The sequence below is a fragment of the Patagioenas fasciata genome, chromosome 1, assembly GCF_037038585.1.
Source record: "Patagioenas fasciata isolate bPatFas1 chromosome 1, bPatFas1.hap1, whole genome shotgun sequence".
In the NCBI taxonomy this organism is placed as follows: Eukaryota; Metazoa; Chordata; class Aves; order Columbiformes; family Columbidae; genus Patagioenas; species Patagioenas fasciata.
Window position 1 is genome coordinate 111,267,416 of NC_092520.1, and position 21,328 is coordinate 111,288,743.

Genomic DNA, 21,328 nt, shown 5'->3' on the forward strand with positions numbered 1-21,328 from the left:
TAACTGCACATGCAATGAATTCCTAGCTGCACTTTTTTAGGTAGAGTCAGTTTGCTCTACATGCATAGTTCAGACATGTTATTTGCACTGTATTTTTTGAGACTGTGACAAATCTTCGGCTTCTTAGGCTTTAGGGACACTGTGTACATGTAAGTTATTGCTGTTTGAAGCTAGAAACAGAATTTGATTTCAAGCAAATTAATCTTTTATTTTCTTAGTCTTCAGTAAGGGTAGTTCAGAGAGTCAGATGAGGAGGAGTGAGTCCAGAAAAGCACTTCTTTCACTTTTCTACTTCATTGCAACCATGTTCTTCAGTCATCCTGAGATCACACTCAGCATCCGATCCACTACTGAGGTAACTTTCTCTTCACTTTGAAACTCCCAGAGTCTTTTCTCTGAGATTGAAGAGAGTTTTGTTTTCTCCAGTCCTTATTCTGTGATTTCCTCAGCACCTCCAAAGACATCAGGAAAGAAATTCATCTGTCAAAGCTGAAGTCCATGTACAGTTCTCAGAGCACCTGTTCATAACACAAACTGGTTATAAAAAGGAACAACCATTTTCTGATTACATAGCTTTTGTAAACTTTCCATACATTTCTAGTCTTGCTTACCCTTTCCTCAACTGTGTGCAAAGTGCAAAAATATTGTGTTTCAACAAGAAATGTCTCAAACAGCCCTGATTTGCTTCATAGGTGCAATTCAAGGTGTTCAAACTTTTGTAGTTATATTTTGTTAAAAAGCTTAGGTTTGTACAGGCTGAATTTTTCAAGGCTCTTTAATGTTGCTCTATAAAATTAAATTATTTTGGGTGTCTCCTTCTTAATACACTAAATAAAATAAAGAATGTCACTAACAATAAACAATGAGCTGTCAGTTTAGAAGGCGATACACAGAGATAACCAAGAGGAAAATAAGTGCACATATGTTTAACTGAATGTTTCCTGAACCAGGGCTTCTCTCTTGGCATTCAGACTGCTAGGTACCTTCAGAAGAGATTACAAGACTGTCATGGAGGCACCCCAAAACTAGTTTTAGACAGACAACCAGGTCCAAAACAGGCTTTTATTCTGTCCAGGAAAGTCCGGGAAAACAACCAATTAGAAACGGTGTTTATACAATCAGTTAGCACTCCGGTAACATAAAATACAGGTTCGGATATCAGTTGAGGAAATTATTGGGGTACAGCAAATAAGAAAAATGGAGATTCACAGTGTGCATACACGTGGCTCACCAAAAACAATGCCAGACCCATCCCTCACTCCAGGAAAATACACTCACTTGTCTAGTGAGGAAAACACCTGCCCAAGCAGCAAGGAATTAAGTTATCACTCACCCACACGCAGTGATGAGGCAGTCCCATTTTTCAGGAGGCTACCTTAGACGGTGTGCCAGTCTAAGGGGAGGCTCACTTTTGGCTGCATTTTGGCCCACTGCACTGAGAGAACACACACAAAGGGCAGCCTCAGCGGGATCCCCATTTTTATAGTCTTGTCAGATCTGGCTGTGGGCATTCCAGGAGCTTCTCTGCAACCCCACTCTGGCTGTGGGCACCTAGAAACTTCCCAACCCTTTGGTGCCTCTTCCCCTCTCCTAGCTAACTGACAGAGGGTTAAACAACAGGAGCTATTAACTGCCCCATTGCAGGAGAGGGAGGAGGTGTTGGGGAAGAGGCGCATACACCTTCCACACCAAAGGAGAGCGGGGAGGGAGAAAGGAGGGGTGTGCAACTGCCACACAAAGACATAAGAAGATCATAGAATCATAGAATCATTTTGGTTGGAAGAGACCTTCAGGATCATCGAGTCATCCAAAACTTAAATCTAGCATTAAACCATGTCCTTAGGAACCTCTTCTACGCATCTTTTAAACACCTCCAGGGATGGTGACTCCACCAGTTCCCTGGGCAGCCTGTTCCAATGCCTGACAACCCCTTCCGTAAATAAATTTTTCCTAATATCCAATCTAAACCTCCCCTGGCACAACTTGAGACCATTTCCTCTTGTCCTATCACTTGGTACTTGGAAGAGACCAACCCCCTCCATGCTACAGCCTCCTTTCAGGTAGTTGCAGAGAGCGATCAGGTCTCCCCTCAGCCTCCTTTTCTCCAGGCTAAACAGCCCCAGTTCTCTCAGCTGCTCCTCATCAGACTTGTGCTCCAGATCCCTCACCAGCTTCGTTGCCCTTCTCTGAACTCTCTCCAGCACCTCAGTGTCTTTGCTATAGTGAGGGGCCCAAAACTGAACACAGGATTTGAGGTGCAGCCTCACCAGGACTGAATACAGGGGGACGATCAGTTCCCTAGTCCTGCTGGCCACACTATTCCTGATACAAGCCAGGATGCTGTTGGCTTTTTGGCCACCTGGGCACACTGCTGGCTCATGTTCAGCTCGCTGTCAGTCAACACCCCGAGATCCCTCTCTGCCAGGCAGCTTTCCAGCCACTCTTCCCCAAGCCTGTAGCGCTGCCTGGGCTTGTCCTCCACAGGATTGTCATTTGACTTCTTTTCAGAAAAGATGGAACCTGGATTGTAGACCCTCCTCACACATGTATGTGTATGTGTATGCCTATGCGTATGTGTATGTGCATGTGTATGTGTATGTGTATGCGTATGCGTATGCGTATGCGTATGCGCATGTGTATGTGTATGTACATGTGTATGTGTATGTGTATGTGTATGTGCATGTGCATGTGCATGTGCATGTGTATGTGTATGTGTGCGTGGGTGAGCGTGGTGGTGGGTGGCAGCTCCTAGTTTGTGGGAGAAGGTTCTGCTCACCTTCCTGCTCCTGGGGATGACAGATAGTCTTCATCCCTTTGGCTGAAGTTTGAAGGAACATGAAGGAACAACAAAGTTGTTGGTTTTGTTTGTTTGTTTGGTTGGTTGGGTTTTTTTGGTTTGGTTTTGTTTGTTTGTTTTCTTTTTTTTTTTCTTTTTTTTTCCTCATTTCTGGAAGAAGGAGCCTTGTTTTTGGCCACTAGGATATATTGTCTACTGGAAAATGAAAACTGTTTATTCACACTTTCGTGAGGTAAAACAGGTCTGCGATCCAGCAGGAACCAACTTTTTCCTGAAGGTCATTATATAATGTGAAGTTTGTGAGGTGCTAATAACTGGTCATTATTTTTGTTCTTTTTATTTAGTGCCAGTTGGTAACTTCATCTGTTAATGATAAACATTAAATGCATACAAAACTATGAAGGGATCATTTTTAAAGTTATTTGTGTGACTCAAAGACACTGATGACAAACAAGGTATTTTACATACTTTATTAGCAATGAAAATATTCCTCAAAGACATGACTCACAACTTGCTTAGCTCCATCAAGAAAGAAATAAAGCTCTTTTCTTCTTACTTGCTGAATTGATTGAATATCTACACACTTAGTCAGAAGTAGTAACATCCTCTTAAATACTGCTTTTGCATTCTTGTGGAGTAAAAGAAATGAACTAGGAGACTTAAGAATAGCCTTGAAAAGAACTTTAAGGAATAAAAGCGTGTAGAATTTGTAAAAGAGCTAGACAAATAATACTTTAGAAACCTGACCTTGAATTATAAAATACAGTAGTGCTATAATCAAGGAATGTATTAGAATAGACAATTTTAAAAGTGTACTCTGCATCTTGCACGTGTCAGTTTTCCTGTTTCCATTGCTGTATGAAGTTCAAGGCATACTTTTTACATTTTATTTGTTTGTTTGATTTGTTTTTGTTTTTTAATAAAGAAAATGATACAAAAATAGAATACCAGTAAGGCAAATGTTAAAAATAGGATTAAGTCTAGTATACTCAAATATCCATTATCAGGTATCTTCTGGGCATAGACCAGAAATCAGTATCACATTGTCCACTCCAATTTCTCCAGTTTTGCCCTTTCCACGTTCTGATTCAAAGGTCACCTGTCATAAGAAAAGAGATGTATTAACAGTGAAAATGTAGTTTATCTAACCATTTAGCAACTCTTAACGCTAATTAGTTATAATGCTATCTCTGAGGAACATTTTATCACAATACAGGACTTAATGACTTAAACCTTCACAGTTTTTCTGTTTTCCATGTGTTATTTGAACTCAAAATCAAATTGATTCCTTTAATAAGATTACTTATTACTTTTTAGAAAGAAATCACAAATTGAGTTAAATCCTATTATAATAATGTAGTTTTATCATAATATATGATGTTAGTGCACTTCATTTCTTGAAGATATTACAACTGCTCATTTTCAATCTATTTGGATCCTTAGGTTTTGGGTGTATATACTGTATATATTTTCTCTCTATAGTATAGTATGTATACTATATGTAGAGAGTAGGTTCATTTTTATGAATGGAATTTCTGGGTTTTTATTTTAGTCTGATTCTTGTTTGTGTAAGGGATTTTCTACGTCATTCCAGCAGTGCAAGGAACCTTAAAATGGGTTTGCATTTCATTTATACTCACAGTATTCAATTATATAGTAGAAGCCTTTACAGAGTACTGAAAACATTCAGTCACATAAATGAAAACCAGGCCCTAGAATTTCAAGGATAAACTTGCTGAAGTCCTGATGGAGGCAGTTTTCTGGCATACATCAGTGCACAGTGTTCTCCATTGGCTAGTATGTCCTGCTTCTAAGGTGATTGCCCAAATTTGATTATATATTATGTTTCCTTTTGCTCTAATGGTCTGGTTTAGTGTGATTTGAGAGCATCTGCTCCTATGAAATGGAAAATTTTCATTTTTTCAGGCACTGAGGTATGCTTCTGTTGCACAAGATATAAAGGAGAGGTTTTGATTGCTTGTGTTAATTTATGATCTGATGCAGTTTTTGTAAAAAATGACAGGATTACTGGCATCAGTGTCCTAACCAATTTGGGTAATTCACTTCTGAAATTACAACCAGATAATAACTTTTCTGCCTCCTAAAATGTGTGCTCCTGTTTCCTATTTCAGATAAGCCTTTCAATGGCCAGTAAGCGATGCCTATAAAACAGCTGGTGAAACACTTGAGGATTAGGAAATTAAGCTGTCGTGTTGGTTATGGTAGTCGACTCATGAACTGTGTTATACTTACGCTGTTGGTTGTTTCAGTCCCCTGAAATATCTCTATTTTTCCCGTTCTCCACCTTTCATCTTTTCCTTTGTTCTGCTCCCAGACAGGAGAAGGTTTTTTGTCTGTCAGGAACACTCGAAGTTTTCCCACTCTCTCGCCAGCAAGCCGATAACTGAAAATCAAGCAGTAGCTGCTCTTTGGTTTGAGGTCGCTGAGGAGAAGTTTAAGACGCCCCATATCATTCTTGTGCCCCACAAAACCTGGAACTGCCATGTAGTACCCATCACCTTGTAACATAAAAAAGGAAAAGACATCCTTAGTGGACTTGTGTTATTTATTAGCAAATTGAACACATATTTACTAAGAATATGTGGAAGCTGTGTTACTTGAATAATTTAAAATCAGGCTGAAGAAAACCAGCAGGGAGTGTACTTTGCAAGGAATAAGCTTGCACTGTTGGAAGACAGTTTACAGAGGAGATGAGTTCATATTTCACTGGCAGTTATAGTCACTCTTCCTTGCACTAACTTTCAAAGGCAAAACCATCTCCATTTTTCAAATGCAACAGCAATAAAATGTGCTGCTGTGCCTCTGTGGTCAGACCATTTCCAGTAGCTGAATGAGCTCAATACTCTCACCACTGTCCTCTGCAGTGATGACAAACTTGTGAAGGAACTGATACCTTATTTCCCAGACACTGGAGGACTAATGAAATGACAGAAACACACAAAGTGATAACTGGATTAAACATCTGGCTCTGTAAATAAAATCATAATCAACAGATGTAAGTTTGGGGAGATGAGGTAAGGTCAGGCTAAGGTCTTCCTGGAAGTGACAGCACAAAGAAGGGACTTGGGGAAAAGGAAACGTATGGAGCAGGAGAGAAAGGATAGTGAGGAAAGACTGGGATGGAAAGACTGTGAGGGAAGAGGGAGGAAATGTGTGTGCAGGAACTGGAGAAAGTGGCCTGCGGGGTCTGCAGGATCCACCAATCCCTGCTGCAGCAACTTCTTCAATGTTTCCTGTGTCACAGGGGAAGACGCATCTTTTCAAACAAGTTCCTTCAGCCACACCTTTTTATATACACCCGCACAGCGGTTACACATGGCACTTGTGGAGCTCTTTCTCAGTATTTAGCAGGCCTGCTGTTGGCACCAGGTCAGCTATCGGTTGTCCTTGAATAGACCCCTGCCCTTGGCTCCTTCTGAGGAATTCTGTCACTAGTTTGTCTTGCAGAGTTTGAGATTTCTTAGCAGCTATCACGGTGCTGTTTAAGCCATGTGAGTGATTACATTGCTACATCCATCTAAATGGCCAACTTGTCGTTAAATGCCCTACCAGTCTTGGAGAGACAAAACATGTAACTAATAAGGTTTCCATTGCCTTGTACCTTGCCATACTGAACAGTTATGTTCTCATAATTTTTCTCATATTTTGACTCATTTGTGTTGAAATATGTTGCTGATTACCAGTTGGCACTGGATATTTCAAATAAACAATTTCCACTCCCAGTATTCTCTGCCTCCTTGTTTCTTTTATAAAGATAACCCACTGATGGGAAAGCTAATTCTTGATTCTGTTTTCCTCTCCGTCCCCCTTTTTTTCAAGGGCGTGAGCCATCAAATCAAAGCATAGCTAGAGGACACATATTTAAATACCTCTGTCTCGATCAGCAGGATTCCAATCAAAGTCATCATCAGCGTCTTGTTTCCAGTCACAGACCCCTCGACTGAAGCTGCAATCAACTGAAAAAAAATGGCACCGGAGACTCAGAGATAAGAGGACCACTGTATCATAAATGCTGTTAAAAATAATTTGCGCTTTATTCACCCAGTTATGAATGTATAGGTCATTCTAAAATTATCTACAGTCTGAGTTCAGATAGTGTTGACCTAGATTAAATTGTGAAAAAGTAAAACATTAGCATTTATGTAGTAATTATTTCTTTAACTCACAGTAAAGTCTGTTGTGTCTTTTTACTACCAATCTCCCATCTGCAGGAGTTTATATGCTGTGACTTCTGTATACTGAGCGCCTCCTGATTGCCAGGTATAGTTGGAGCAGTTAGTTTTGAACAGGTTTGGGATCTGCCAACTTTAGAGCTTTCCTCTTTCCATTTGTTATGCTGCCGTCATTGTAATCAGCTGAGATGCTCAAGCTCCAGTTCTGTCCATTGAAGGAGAGAAGCTGGCTTCCCGTGAGAGGAATCCTTTACATCAGCACTTCGTACTCACACTACATGGAGCTGGGAATAGGCCAAATTAGTTGACCTTTAGAGGACACTGAAAAAGGGCACACCCAGAGCACACCACAACCTTTGTGACTACACAGGTGAAAAAGCATTACACACACGAAGAAAGAAACACTGTGCAATGCAAAGCATGACAGCTCAGATTAAGAGTAATATGTCAGCCATCTGAATTTCCTCAGAAAGAAGCATCCTTCCGGTTCTTTTAACATATTTTATCATGAGACAGGCAAGTGCAGTACATGGCATCTAGAGAGCTTTACTTTATAAATCTATTGTTTGAGATTAATGCTTTCTGAATTGGAAAACCCCCAGTATGTTTCCCTTAATGTCAGCCAGAACATCTGACCATTTTGTTATGTTTAGTTTTCTTGAAGATTTGTAAGCATTTGTGGATTTTTTTTGAGTGAAACCCACCTTGTCCTGAAAGTAATCTCAGCTACAGCCAGTCCCAGCATTTCAGCCCCTTCCCATTTGGCTGGTAACTCCCCAGGAGGATGCTGCTGCTCACTAAATACATCAGCTCAATATGATCTTTCAGTCCCCCCTTTTGGGTTCTCCTTTTTTCTGTGATGCCCGTAAGCAGTTCCTTATAGTCAGCTTCATTATTCTTTCCACCACAGAGAAACTGTTTCCCACGAGGAAAGAGAGGGATAGTGACCACTGATCTGCTTTTAACCAGAGCTACACTGCAATCTATTAGAGTTCCCAACAGGCAGTGGAGTTTTCCATTTAAAAGTGGGTGAAGCAGTTTCCTAACACATAGCAGAAGCTTAAGTTGTGTACATAAGCTGACAAGTCTTGGATCTTGTATGGTCCCCTGACAGATTTGACAATATTTTTTTAATGTGAGAAAGAACAGGTAGTATCATTTTGCTCTGATACTCACAGGAATCACTGATGAATTGAGAGCTAACATAAATTCATAGCCAAGCTATTCAAGATTCAGGGTAAATATTTATTCTGTTTTATTCAAGGGAAACTCCTGTTGACTTCCGACAGAGGCCCAGGAGAAAAAACAAGAGAATATGATTGAAGGACATGGGTATATTGTTGTGTGCTATGCAACACTCTTCTAACATGATTTAATTTTACAGACTAGAAATGACTTCATCTTTTCATGACTATGAAATAAATCAAGTGAAATTCAATTGCAAGTCAAGTTTCAATGTGGCAGAACTTTCTATACATGGCTTATAAACAGTTAAAGTATGTTTTGAAAAGGGCACAAAACCAGCTTTTCACATTGGAACTGGCAGAATGGTTTGACCTCCAATTCCCTTTGTTTTATGCTAAAGGATTCTAAACTGGTTCTGGCTTGGCTAATATAGGTTGCCATGAAAACACACAATACACAGGAAAATGAATACTGTAGAATAAAAATAATCTACCTTCTTGCTCTGGTCTTGACACTGGAATTTCCCTTTGTGCCAGGAGAGGGCCGAAGGCAGCTGCTTCTTTCACCTTGGGAACTAGGGAAAACAACTTGTCAAGTGCTGAGCCAGGATGGGAACAGAAAATAAAGCTTTATTCCTTTATATCAATTGGCATCATTTATTTAAATAACTCAATATGTGTGTTTTTCACTCCACTACCAAACTCACATTTCTAAGTCCAGTTAAATACTAACTCTGGATTTTAAGACTTTGTTTAAATTGCTGTTTTCCACAGCACTGTGCCTTCTAAGCTCTGGGCAATAGAGCTACAATATTCACAAGGTCATAAAATGTTGAACACAATCTTTCTTTGACATGATGATCTCCTTTCTTGCTACAAAACTTTTAATAATCAAAGTACCTGAACTCTACCAGACAGCAAAGACAACTCAATGGCTTGGCAGCACTTTGCCAACAGCAGCCTTGAAAAATGGGTAATCTGCTCTGCTGTCTGTTGGGAAGGGAAGGTGCAGCAACTGCCCTACCTCTTCCTCACTCTCCCTGCAACAGCTGGCAAACACAGCCTGGTGTTTTGATAACCGGTCCTGGTGGAAACCCGCAAACAAGTTCCTCCTGTTAAAATTGGTTGATGCATTTTGTGCCAAACTGGAAGAGTCAGTAGAGCAGGAGAGCCAATGAATGTTAGGTGCATTATCTATGATATTGGCCTAAAGGAGGTTACTCAGAAACACTGTTTTTTCAGCAGCAGCCTCAGAGACCAATGCAAAACCTTTCCTGTCTGATGACCTACAAAAGTATAGAAGCTTCCAAACTCTTATTTACTCTAAGTAATACTCTGAAATACTCTAAGTATTTTAAAAGTTCTGTGATCAACCTTCTTTTGTAGTATTTTAAGTGGTTAATAGAGAAGTGCACTCACTAAAAAAAGTCAGAGTCTCAACTTCTTTGTGCAGAGCCTGTGTAAGTAACTAATCACAGATGAGATAAGGGCAAAACCTGCTTTCACTGGCAGAGGATTCTATCCTTTGCAAAGACATATGCAGATGCTACCTGTGATATATAAGTACACATCTATGAAAACAGGAGGAGCTGAAATGTGCCATTTTAGAGGAGGAAAGAGGGAGCATCCTTTGGATTACTGCTTACAGAAGGTGTTAGTGGAAGGCCTGACAGACTAAAGTTCACTTTTCAGCCACACCACATGGGCAGCAGCACTAGGAAGGGCTCAGGCTTTCTCAACTGTCAGATGACAGAAGCTGTGGAAATGGAAATCACTTTTCCCTACTCGGCATTGTATCATTCATGCCATTAGAAAGTCACAAATGCCAAATATTTTAAAAGCCATTACTTCCACATGCACACACGTTTGTTCAGAGGGGAGTTTGTTCCAGTGGGTTCACTGAGCTAGGGCTTGCCATCAAAATACTCCAACATATTCATAGTCATAAGTACATATTCCATTTTAAGAATATGCTTACAACCCACTGGAATCCTGAGCCTCCTCGCACCATAAAGACTGTGACATCTCCTTAACCTTTCTTCTTCAAATCTGTCAAAAATTGCTCTGTATGTACACCAGAGAAAACACACACTAACGAAGAGGCCCTGAAGGCACTTCCAGAGGTGCTGAATTGTGCTGAGAAAGGAGACTGCTGCAATCTTCTGAGCTTTCTGATGAGTTGCCAGGAGCGTGTCCTCTCTTGTTGCCCTTACAGCCTTCCCCTCACCCAGACCATGGCTTAAATCACCTGGAAAATATTCTTACTTAAGGCAAGGATTAATACGTCTTTCTCAAAATTAATATATGTCTAAATTTACACATTTAGAAACAGGCACATCGAGAGTAGGTGTTTAGGTTTAGTGTCATGCCATAAAATTGGCCTCATACTTAGTGAAAGAGGCTCAGGCTATGAAAACCCTTGCCAAAATGAAGAGGGCTATTAAAATATGATCAATTCTGGAAAGAGTGGAGTGATTTAACAAAAGACAACAGCTGCCAGAATGATTTATTTACTGAGTTATTGAATTACACTTGAATTCACTTGAGGGATATATATGCAGGTGTGCCTGTGTGCTGCAGATGCTTCAAGTGAAGAACTGTCATATGCACAAAAAGAGCCAAATTTTGTATCCAAATCTATTTTTGTTTTCATTAGACTCAGGTTCTCCACTTACTGGAAGATATCACCAGCATGTTATGAGACTAAGCTTCAGCTTGCAGAAGGTTTCCAAAAAACCTTACTTCTTGGAATGTGCCTACATTTTGCATCAGACCATCACTGGACGTAGCCAGGATCCTCCTCCTAAGTACAAGGCAGGAGTCAGGATTGCTCTTGTCAGCTCTTCTGCTGTCAGGTGGTGCTTGCAGAAAGGCAGGTCTCATCTTATGTTCCCTAAGAACATATTCTCACCAACAAAAGCTCACATATGTCCCACAACAGGCACAGCAAAGTCTGCCCCTTCTTTCTGCACTGCTGGTGCTCACCCACCTACTATACTTAACTGCAGCACTAGCTACTATATAATCTCTACACATAAACCCCTTTGTATCTTGGTGCCACACGTTCCTAACTATTGATATCATCATGATACTCTTATGAGGTAAGATGGGTTGATCTTATGAGCAGGAATTAGTGGTACAGAGAACTAATTCCCAGGTCTTCAGAGGTACCTATGTAACTAACTACCACCAGTGTGCGTAGGAATCATGTCTATGAATGTCTGTGATGATCTGAGCATAAGTAAATTGTTGATGTTCTGGTCCTGAGAACAGCCACCTTGTTGATGACATGGGTTCTTGCATCTGGAAGAAATTCAGTGTTGCTGTCTGTGATGTATATCCGAGTATTGCCCCTAATCTGAGGAGAGGGAATCCTTCTGAGCCATGTTAGATGTTGTTTGTCAGTTGTACTACATATGAAGAACTGCAGCAAGGAAAGAGACTTTCTGCAAAATGGAACAGCCCCAGACAGCTCTATCTGGCTGAAAGTACTTCTATAAAAAATAATAGAACTCACATAAAGCAACTCTGAAACTACTGAAGATGACTACAATTATGGAAACACCTCTTAGCCATAACTTCAGAAAATGAGAAAGTAGTGCTGAAAAGAAAAATTGAGACATTGTCCTAGTATAAACATGTCTAAACAGAGTGCCATGAGGGGATTTAGAAAGGAATTTATACATGAAACTAGAATTCCACTTTAAAAACTCCAGGCTTCCAGGGTGCACTGAACATGACAAAATAGCGAAGGTTTGAGAGCCACCTCCCAGTCACCTCCTCTCACAGGTGACCTTTAGTAAAGAAAGGAAAAAGAATGCCACTTCAAGATACAGAAAAAGAGATGGTTAGGTTTAAGCATATCCTTTTGTACAGTGCACCGTTGCATCCTCCTGGAGGTACAGGCAGACATCAGCTCTGTCTGCCTGTCAAACAGGTTTGTCAGCTCTGGTCTGCCAGTAGCACCAACTCCCGACTCCATGACTTCTGGTTTGGAGCTGGCTTGCACCCAGCTTGTTTGGAGCACAATTGCAGTGAGCTCAGCTCTGCCTGAAAAGTACCTTGTAAACAGACCCTCAGGTCAGTCTGTGAGTCAAATAAGGGGCAAGGAGATCACAAAAGCAATAGGAAGCTTCAGGAGCTCATCTGGAAAAGCACTGCTTGGACAAAGCTGCAATATGAAAGGGTTCAAAATAAAAAATAATAAACCCACAAAAACCAACAATAACAACCACCAACCAACCAAACAAACCCAGAAGTCGAAACCCCAAACCCAACAAGCAGAAGGTCAGTAGAATAGGTCTGTGGAGCACCGTTTAATGGGCACTTTTCAGAAACAGTACAAAAGCACTGGTAAGCGACTGGTAAATGAACCTGGGGCTAAAGGAGCTTACTGAAAACTGATAGATTTTCCATTATGTGCACTTGGTTTCACCTCTCTGCTTTGCCAACTGCTGTATATAAAATTCCTTACAGTGCATTTGGAAATGACATTTTTTTTTCTGAAAAAAATATGCCTTGGCTTATAGCTTGGAAGTAATTTTCTATTTGTCTGCAGGAAGGCATAAGCTACCCTTAAAGCTTTAATTTTTTTTTTTCCTGTTAGTGGGACTGTATTTCTTATAAATCATCTGTAGTATCACACTGAGCTCTTGCTGAGGCAGCTATATTGGAAGAACAAATATAGAGCGGAATAGAAGCACCCATGCATTTAAGTGTGTTAGTTGTGGGCAATGGGGTATGTTTTTATTTCTGGTTCTGGCTGTTTGATTTTTCTGTGCCCTGGTAGATGCCTATGCCTGGTTTTGCCTAGGTAGTCTAGTTAGTCTAAATGTAAAAATAACACAAAATTTTGGAAAAGTAACTCACTGTTGGTAAATCTAACACACAGAATACTGAAGTGCCTGAAACTGCAGCATGTGGGAACTCTCACAAAAGTGGTACTTGCTGTCTTTCTAACACTGCTCTCTGATGTTCAAAGCCCATTAAAAAAACCCCAACAAACTAACCAGAAAACTAGAGCGGCCACTGTAAAAAAAAAAAAAAAAACAAACAGAATGTAGGAGGTAGTAAAATGAGAATGAGCTTCTTATACACAGTCCAACATGTTGTTATGTTGGACTGAAAGGAATCTGCTGCATCTCTGCTACCACATCCTCTTCAGAAAGAATTACATTCACCAGATGCCTGACGTCTTTGGGCCTTTCATCTATAGCTGTGGTCTGAGCATTATTCACTCACGCAGTGCTCTATTTATAAGAAAACAATAAGATTAGGAGCAAACGTCCTGATTAACTGAGTATGCTCTTGTTCAGAATTAAGAGCCTAGAACCCATAAGGGAAACGTTCCATTTTCAGTATTGCCAAATAAACCAGAAGACCAAAACCTCTGTCACTCTTGGTGCTATCAAAGGAAGGGGCTGTGTAATCAGTTTAGCTGACTACATGATACTACAGGAGTGTTTTAAGTACAGTATGAGTTTCATGAACTCATAAAGTGTGGGAGATTTAAGGGATTTTCTTAAGGTTGTTGTGTGGATGGGTTTCTGTTAGATAGAGATTTATTTCTGAACTAGACAAAGCAACTCCAAGGCCGGCACGAAGGCTGAAAAACAATACCCGTTATGAGAGTGAGGTAATTCTAGAATAACAAGACCTGAACATGGACAATACCCAATCAGCCAATGCGTGTTTGGAACGTGGACATGTGATCAAGAAATAACTGCAATAAAGTACAGAGAATATGGAACTTAGTTGCAATTGGCAATATCATTCTGTATTACAAATGGTACAAGAAAAGCACTGAAATGACAGAATTAAGGTTGTGCATTATAAGTTCATCTCCAGCTTGAGTGTGGGATCTGTACAGTCATTGCTTATATAACTAAACGCTTTGGTCCACCTCTCTGTATCTTCTTCTATGTACAGAAATGACATTTTTCACACAGTAAGGAGCTTTCCAAAACTTCATTTTACTCTCATTTTCTATACATCTGCAATTTTGGCAATCAATAGCACAGAGTCCTATTTCTTAAACTGCACCTTCTACACAGGACTGGTCCTTCCTTTACGCTGAAAAAGAAGAGGATCCCATGAAAAATAGTCACTTAAAGTCACTACAGACTATATCATAAGGTATAAAAACATAAGAAGAAAAACTTAAGTTTACACAGATGACCTTAATTTTGACATTTCTTAAATGCTGGGGGCTTCACTTTGCTAGATATAACTATTGTGTTTTTATAAAAACCTGCGAGTAGAAGTTTTCATGAATGTTCTGTATTTTTATAGCTGGCCTATTTTAATTATTTCAATCATCATATAATAATTCCTTTTTCTCTACAGTATATTTCTGTAGCTCCCTATATATTTATTCTGTGGTAAAACTACTATGATAAAAGAATGCATAAATAAAGAAAATAATTAAGATCTCTGAAAAGTGTGACCTATCAATTTTTCTGAATTAACTACTCTTCCTGGAAGACAAACAATACCAATATTAATATTAGCATTAGCGTTAATATTAATATTAATATTAATATTAATACCAGTATTAATAATACAAAAGGCAGATGCAATGCAAATACTTGAGGGGATTATATGGAGGAACTTAATAGTGTAGTAAAGGAATCACTGCTGAATAGACATCAGCAGAGGAGAAAAAAAAAATGTGTAAGTTTAGAAGCTGTAAATTTGAGCTAATCATGTACTCCAAAGGATCATTCAATATCATTAAAATTGAAAGTGTTTTTTAAAGCCGAACGTTCAAGCAATTAAGTGCCTAAATCATGACTGAATTTTTATAATAACAAGGATTAAATATAGTGTGTGGAAATTTGAAAGGGAAGGAAACACAGTTAACATATGCAACCCAGCCTGAGAGAAAAATGCAAATGGTACAATGTCTTAAATCCTATTTATAGCTGGTATAAAACAGGAAAGCCATAAATAATACAGAGTTTCCATATTTAATGAGTCTACATCCTGAGTACACCACAGGGTGTTTCAAAAAGATGGACCCAAATTGAAATAAAAATTCTTGGAAGTTGTGTTGATCTTTTTGAAACACCCTGCAGTTTCCCTGCATAAAGAAGCACACCAACTTTTTGCCAGCATTCCCTGGCAAAATAAAAACTCTCTTCCGTTCAGTATATAAATCTCTTATATTAATAATGGTAAATTCCAGCCAAATGTGATTGGAACAAAGGCACTATAGGCAAAAATACAGATAAACCACAGTGACATAATATTTTCAAGCAATAATATAGTCATTGCTGTCAGTTGTAGTGATAATATTGTAGAGACAGGTAGTCTCTGTGTTGCCCAGGCACGTGGTGTTCAAATGTCCTGGTTTGGTTGAGAAAGTCCTTGAAAAAGAAACTAGTCAAACATCACGATAAAATTATTTTGTATATTATTTTGACTTGGCTTTTCCTATGGACAAGGGATTTTCCCTGTGTGTCCTCACTCGAACTGAAATCTTGGAAGGGAATCCATTCCAAGTAGTGTAGCACCGAGTACTCAACAGGAAAGTGATATGATCCACTCTTTGCAGTTCCATCAGGCTATGTAGCCCAGTATAGGAGAGCATGTTCCTCTTGTATCACCAGGCACAGAGATCAGAGCCCTGTGTCCTTTTAACCCAAAAAGATGGTGACCCTACCCTAGAGGCACTATTTGTGGTAATTTCTTCCTGACCTGTCCAAGCAGGTTACAGAAGAAACCTGTTGAGATGTCTGAGCAAGTTCCCTCCATCCATCCCTCCATCCATGCCAGAAAGGTAGAAAGGGATAGGAAGACAGACTTGGACGATTATTTTTTTTCTAACACTCTACCTTGCCTCACAATTGAGGAAGAAGAAAAGCTCACAGTCTTTTATGGCACAGAAATGTAAATAAATGTATCTAAAATTAATAACAGTATTATTTCAAAATAATTAATTATTTATGGTAGATATTAACAGAACCTTTTCAGACTATGCTCCTAGAAGTCCTAGGCCAACAATGTTCTTGCAATACTGTCTGGAAAGAAGAGCCCTTGCCCCTACAGATGTCACAACTATGAGGAAGCACATTCTTGCTAAGGATAAATATCCCTTCAGGTACCACTAGCATTTTGCAGTTAATTTGTCAATCTTTTAGAATCCTTGCCAATCTAACTACATTTAGCTGAACATATCTGGTACTACGAGTGTGGGTCAATTCACACCATTCCCTTGGCACATGCAAGCTCCCCATCAACTTACCTTCACGAAGAAGCTTGAGTACCTGAGAAGCTAGCCTTAACAAAAGTAGCCATATACATTGCAGCTGTCTTCTGATCATTTTCTCCATACTTCCTGCAAAATTATGGCCAGTTTTGGATGAATTAGCTTGACTGGGAAGAGCTGTGGCCTTCTTTAGGACAGTATTTTAGTGGAAATGTGTGTAAAACAGAATTCCCTAATCATAAAAGAATGAGATTGGCCATCAGAAGACCTGGGTTTTATTGCTTGTTGTGAGAGAATGGAGGCAAGTAAATTAATTCTTTGTCTGAGACTCTCAAATGCACTTGGCTGAACCACAAGTGTAACTTGACATCAAGTGAAATCTTCAACCACAATTCGACCTCAGCTCCTGCCCCTGTTGCCTCTTTTAGGTAAGTGTTTTATGAAGAGATCATTAGAAGATGGATAGAAAGCTGCATAAGTTTGTGAGGAGTAAAGGCTGGGCTCCCCAGTTTAAAAAGCACATGGAATTACTGGAGGAAGTCCAGCAGAGAGCCACAAAGATGATTAGGAGTCTGGAGCATTTTTCTTATGAGGAAAGACTGAGAGAGATGGGTCTGTTCAGCCTGGAGAAGAGAAGGCTGAGAGGGGATCTCATCAATGTTTATAAATATCTCAAGGGTAGGTGTCAAGAGGATGGGACCAGACTCCTTTCAGTGGTGCCCAAGGGTAGGATTAGGGGCAACAGGCACAGATTGAAGCACAGGAGGTTCCATCTGAATATGAGAAGAAACCTGTTTATTCTGAGGGTGCCAGAACACTGGAACAGGCTGCCCAGAGAGGTTGTGTAGTCTCCTTCTCTGGATACATTCAAAACACCCCTGGATACATTCCTGATCTTCAACTTTGAAGGCATAGCACCATTAGCCAGAAACTTTTCACAAAAAGCAAAGAGATTGAATATAGCCTGGAAGTTAGGACAGTCATTTCAGAAGGTAAGGTGGGTTGAAGTCCTTGCCATCTGTGCAACATAGATTTTGAATTAGGGGGGAATCTCCTGCATGCCAGGTGAGCTTCCCAGTTTATCAAATGGAAACACGAACATCCTTTGCTCTGGCTGTTGTTGTTTGTTGGTTTTGTCCTGTCTTTTTTTTTTCTCTTTTTCTCCTTTTTTTCCTTTTCCTTTTCCTTTTCCTTTTCCTTTTCCTTTTCCTTTTCCTTTTCCTTTTCCTTTTCCTTTTCCTTTCCCTTTTCCTTTTCCTTTTCCTTTTCCTTTCCCTTTCCCTTTCCCTTCTTTTTACCTATCTTGCTGTTGTCTTCTTATATTGCCCTGTATGTCACCTTGCCTCCTACCTGTGACCATTATAAGGTCTAAAGAGGGCTCTCAATACCCTCCACGTTAGAGAGAGCTCCTTTCTCCTTCCCTCACTTTGGTAATACCACCCTGAGGAAGAGTTTGAAGTGGCATGTCAATCCTGAGTAATGTCACCATTTGGTCCAGTTAAAAGCTGACATGCAGAAATGCATTTTTGCATGTGGCCAGGTGGCAGCTGTTTTGGTATTTTTTAAATATCACTGATTTCTGAATTGTGAACTGATGTGCTTACAGTACCAGAGAGGTATCTAAGTGTCTTCTAGAATGCAGGTCTATACACACTGGATACCATTATTGTCTAAACTGTTTTGAAAAGCTCAGTTGTAAGTATAGAATGAATCACATAATTTTGTAGGTTGGAAGAGACATCCATAGGTCACCTTGTCTAAGTTCCTAATGAGGACGCTGGTCAAGTCTCAGCTCAGTCATGAATATCTCCAAGGATGGATATTTTGCAATCACTCTGCACACTTGCATCTATTTTTGGTTACTTTCATGGTGAATTATTATTTTCCCTATATCTAATACGAATTTCTTTTGTTCCAACCTGTGTCCATTACATCTTGTCCTGTCGCTTTATTTTCAAAAAGAGTTTGGCTGTGCGTTCCCTATATCCTCCCATTAGGTACTTGAAGACAGCTATAAGATCTCCCCTTAACCTTCTCTCTGAAGTTACTCTCAGCCTCTCCTCACATGCCACATTCTCCAGGCTCCTGACTTTGGTGGAGCACTGCTAGACTAATGCCAATATGTCCACATCTGTCTTGTAATGGGGAGCCCAAAAGTGGATACGGCACCTCGGATGTGGTCTCACAACTGTCAAATAGAGGGGAAGAACACATTCCCTTTCTCTGCAAAACTTCTTCCTAAGCACTCATTCCCTGTCTGTAATGTTGCATGAGGTTTTTTTCTCCCTTTGCATTTGCTTTTGTTGAGCTTCAGAATGTTCCTGTCAGCCCATTTCTCAGGCTGGCCAGGTTCTTATTGATAGCAACACAGCTCTTCAGTGTATGGGTTGCTCTCCCCAGTTTGGCATTGTCAGCAAACTTGAAATGTGCCGTAAGCACTCACTGTTAATATTTGCAGGAAGACGGGGAGGTTCGTGACCAAAGACCTGACTTCATTCTGTTTATCAGCTCTCTAGCATAATTTGGGGAAGCAATATTGGTCTATATCCTTCACCTGAATTGAAACAGGCCAATTACCACAAAAAAGGCAATTTTAGAAGAAGAGTGCCTCGGGCAACAAAGCTTGTATTCTCAAATGTATTTAGGTGAATTATCACATTTTTTCTTGGCTTTCTTACAGTAGCAATATTACCAACCATTTTTTTCCAGAAGACTTTAAAATGATCTTCCCTTAAAAAAACATGACCTTTCAAAGCAAATAGCAATATTTGAATCCTAACTTAAACTTAATTTTGGCTCATTTTTGTCACTATGAAATATGATGGATAATTTTAATTACTGTGGGACAGTATTTATTATTTTTCTATACTTTGGAAAAGAGAAAGTATAATGAATAAACTATTAGCAGGATGCATTTTTCGTATGCCATGTCTGTCCCACTGTCTTGAAGAATGTTTGACTGAGCCAGATATATTAAAAAATAATTAAAACGCATTGAAAACCTAAAGACCACAGCAAGAATTGCACAGCATACAAGGTAATAGTTGGAAGGAAACACCTGAAAGCAGACTGAGGAAACCTATGTCAATCTTCCTGATAAATGTCTAGTGTCAGATATTAAGCAAGATACTTGCTCAAATATCATCAAATGTTTTAAATTTGAGACTGTCCATTCAGATAAGCTCTCACATTTAAACAAAAGGGATAAAACCTCCCCTCTGTGATTTATGTCATTATTTTTCTGTTGGGAATGACATGAACAGCAGTGGTGCCTATGATATGATCTATATTAGTTGAAACCCAAAGACACCGAAGTCTATATTTTTCCTCTGAACAACAGACACTACTTAGGATGACGAATATGTCTGTCACGAATCAAAGCTGATTACTGTCTTACTCGTAACGAAACAGCTCAGTATCCTGTTTCACTGGGGCTCTGTGAAGAAAATGGGGAGAAGGTGTGTGCTATGTCCAAGCTGCTCTGAAATCCCAGCCTGCAGAGCGGCCATCAGGAGGATGCACTCCCTCTCTGCACACACTGACTTCCTAAAAGGGAGGTTTGGTACCTTTAGCCTCACCAGTAGGTGTGTTAGGTTGTTTTACATTCTATACAAGTAAATTCTGATAAAACACCTGTAATATTTCATGACAATTCTGTTAGTGTTCATATACATATTTACATTGAAACCAGATTTAAAAAAAAAAAGAAAAAAAAGAAGAAACTTACAAAAGACATCTCCTCTAAGGCTTTGCTCATGGTCAATCTGGTTCTCAAAATCTTCCATGTCCTCTTCATCTGACTCTTCTGCCTCCTCTTCTTTCTTTTCCTCAGCGTAGCTCCCACCAAGGACAAAACCACCTTCATAGTCCAATAACTGCAAGTGGGTCTCAGAAGCTGGTGTCACAGCCACTTCTGGGATCGCATTCTTGATTGTTTCATGCTTTTTCACAGTGTTTTTATGTGCAAGAAGTTTCTTAATTGTGTCCTTAGCTGTTCCAGGGATCCTTGGAATTTCCTTCACTGACTTTTCAGGGACGACTAGAACCAAGAAGATGTTAAATATTCATCTACGGAATCATTGAGCAATCACAACATTCATAAAAGGCATCGTGATGTCCTTTACAATGTCCAGAGACTCACACAGCCAAATGCTCTACTATGAGATGTAAGTTCGACTCTGCACAGAACTGAATACCCATCGACTAGTTACATATTTAGCTCTGTTGTACCAACAACCCCTCTGAGAATGCCAAATCTTCCTGAAATTCTGAGGTGAACTGGAACATAAATGTAAAATTTCCTGAGATTTTTACTATTCTATGATTCTTCTTGGCTACAAAACACTAAAAGGATAACCAGCCTTGTAGTATCTCGCAACTTTAGATTTTGCTCAGAAACACAAAGGTGCCAGAAGTGAAAAATTTAAGAGGGGGGGGAAAAGTCAATTGAGATTGTTCAAATCTGTAAACCAAAAGAAAATAATCTGTATTTGGGGTTTTCCCCATTATGAAGTATAATGTAGTCAAATATCCTCTATATCCAGGGAAAAACTTCAAAACATTAATTGGTAAGCGGACAATTTTACCTTTACATGGGAGCTCAGATTTTCAAATCATGCTTTCCTTAGTAATGTATTGAATTTGAAGACACAAGCCTTTTATTTCCTTTAAAATTCAATTTTTCTCTCTCTACAATCATCAAACCATGTTTGGATGCTCGAATGAGGGACAGTTTTCATAGGAATCTATTCAAAGATGCATTTCTAGAGATGTGGGCATGCAGAATTGATTTTCCACCAGCCAAGGGACCCAGTAGCAGCACAAAGGGCTCCTTTGAGACAGTACGTTGACCAGCTGTTTTCTATGTTCTCTTAAGATAGGAAAATTATAAGTTTACATGAAACAAGGGGAGTTTTTAGTTATGTATTATGAAAAACTTGCTTAC

The 21,328-nt window shown here is 39.6% G+C and overlaps 1 protein-coding gene across 4 annotated transcripts in view; it reads right to left on the reverse strand.

Annotated features, from left to right (window-relative positions):
- Positions 1-3,252: 3,252 nt before the first annotated feature.
- Positions 3,253-21,328, reverse strand: part of EGFL6 (EGF like domain multiple 6) — a 47,719-nt gene continuing 29,643 nt past the window's right edge. For 2 of the 4 annotated variants that reach the window (XM_071812883.1, XM_071812875.1), the window contains 5 exons: positions 20,111-20,422; positions 8,669-8,773; positions 6,688-6,774; positions 5,051-5,316; positions 3,253-3,896 (listed from right to left, as the gene is read on the reverse strand). In XM_071812883.1, coding sequence (XP_071668984.1) covers positions 3,801-3,896; positions 5,051-5,316; positions 6,688-6,774; positions 8,669-8,773; positions 20,111-20,422 — 866 coding nt within the window. In that variant the 3' untranslated portion in view covers positions 3,253-3,800. The remainder of the gene's footprint in view (positions 3,897-5,050; positions 5,317-6,687; positions 6,775-8,668; positions 8,774-20,110; positions 20,423-21,328) is intronic. The other 2 variants (XM_065847558.2, XM_065847567.2) reach the window with 2 other exon arrangements.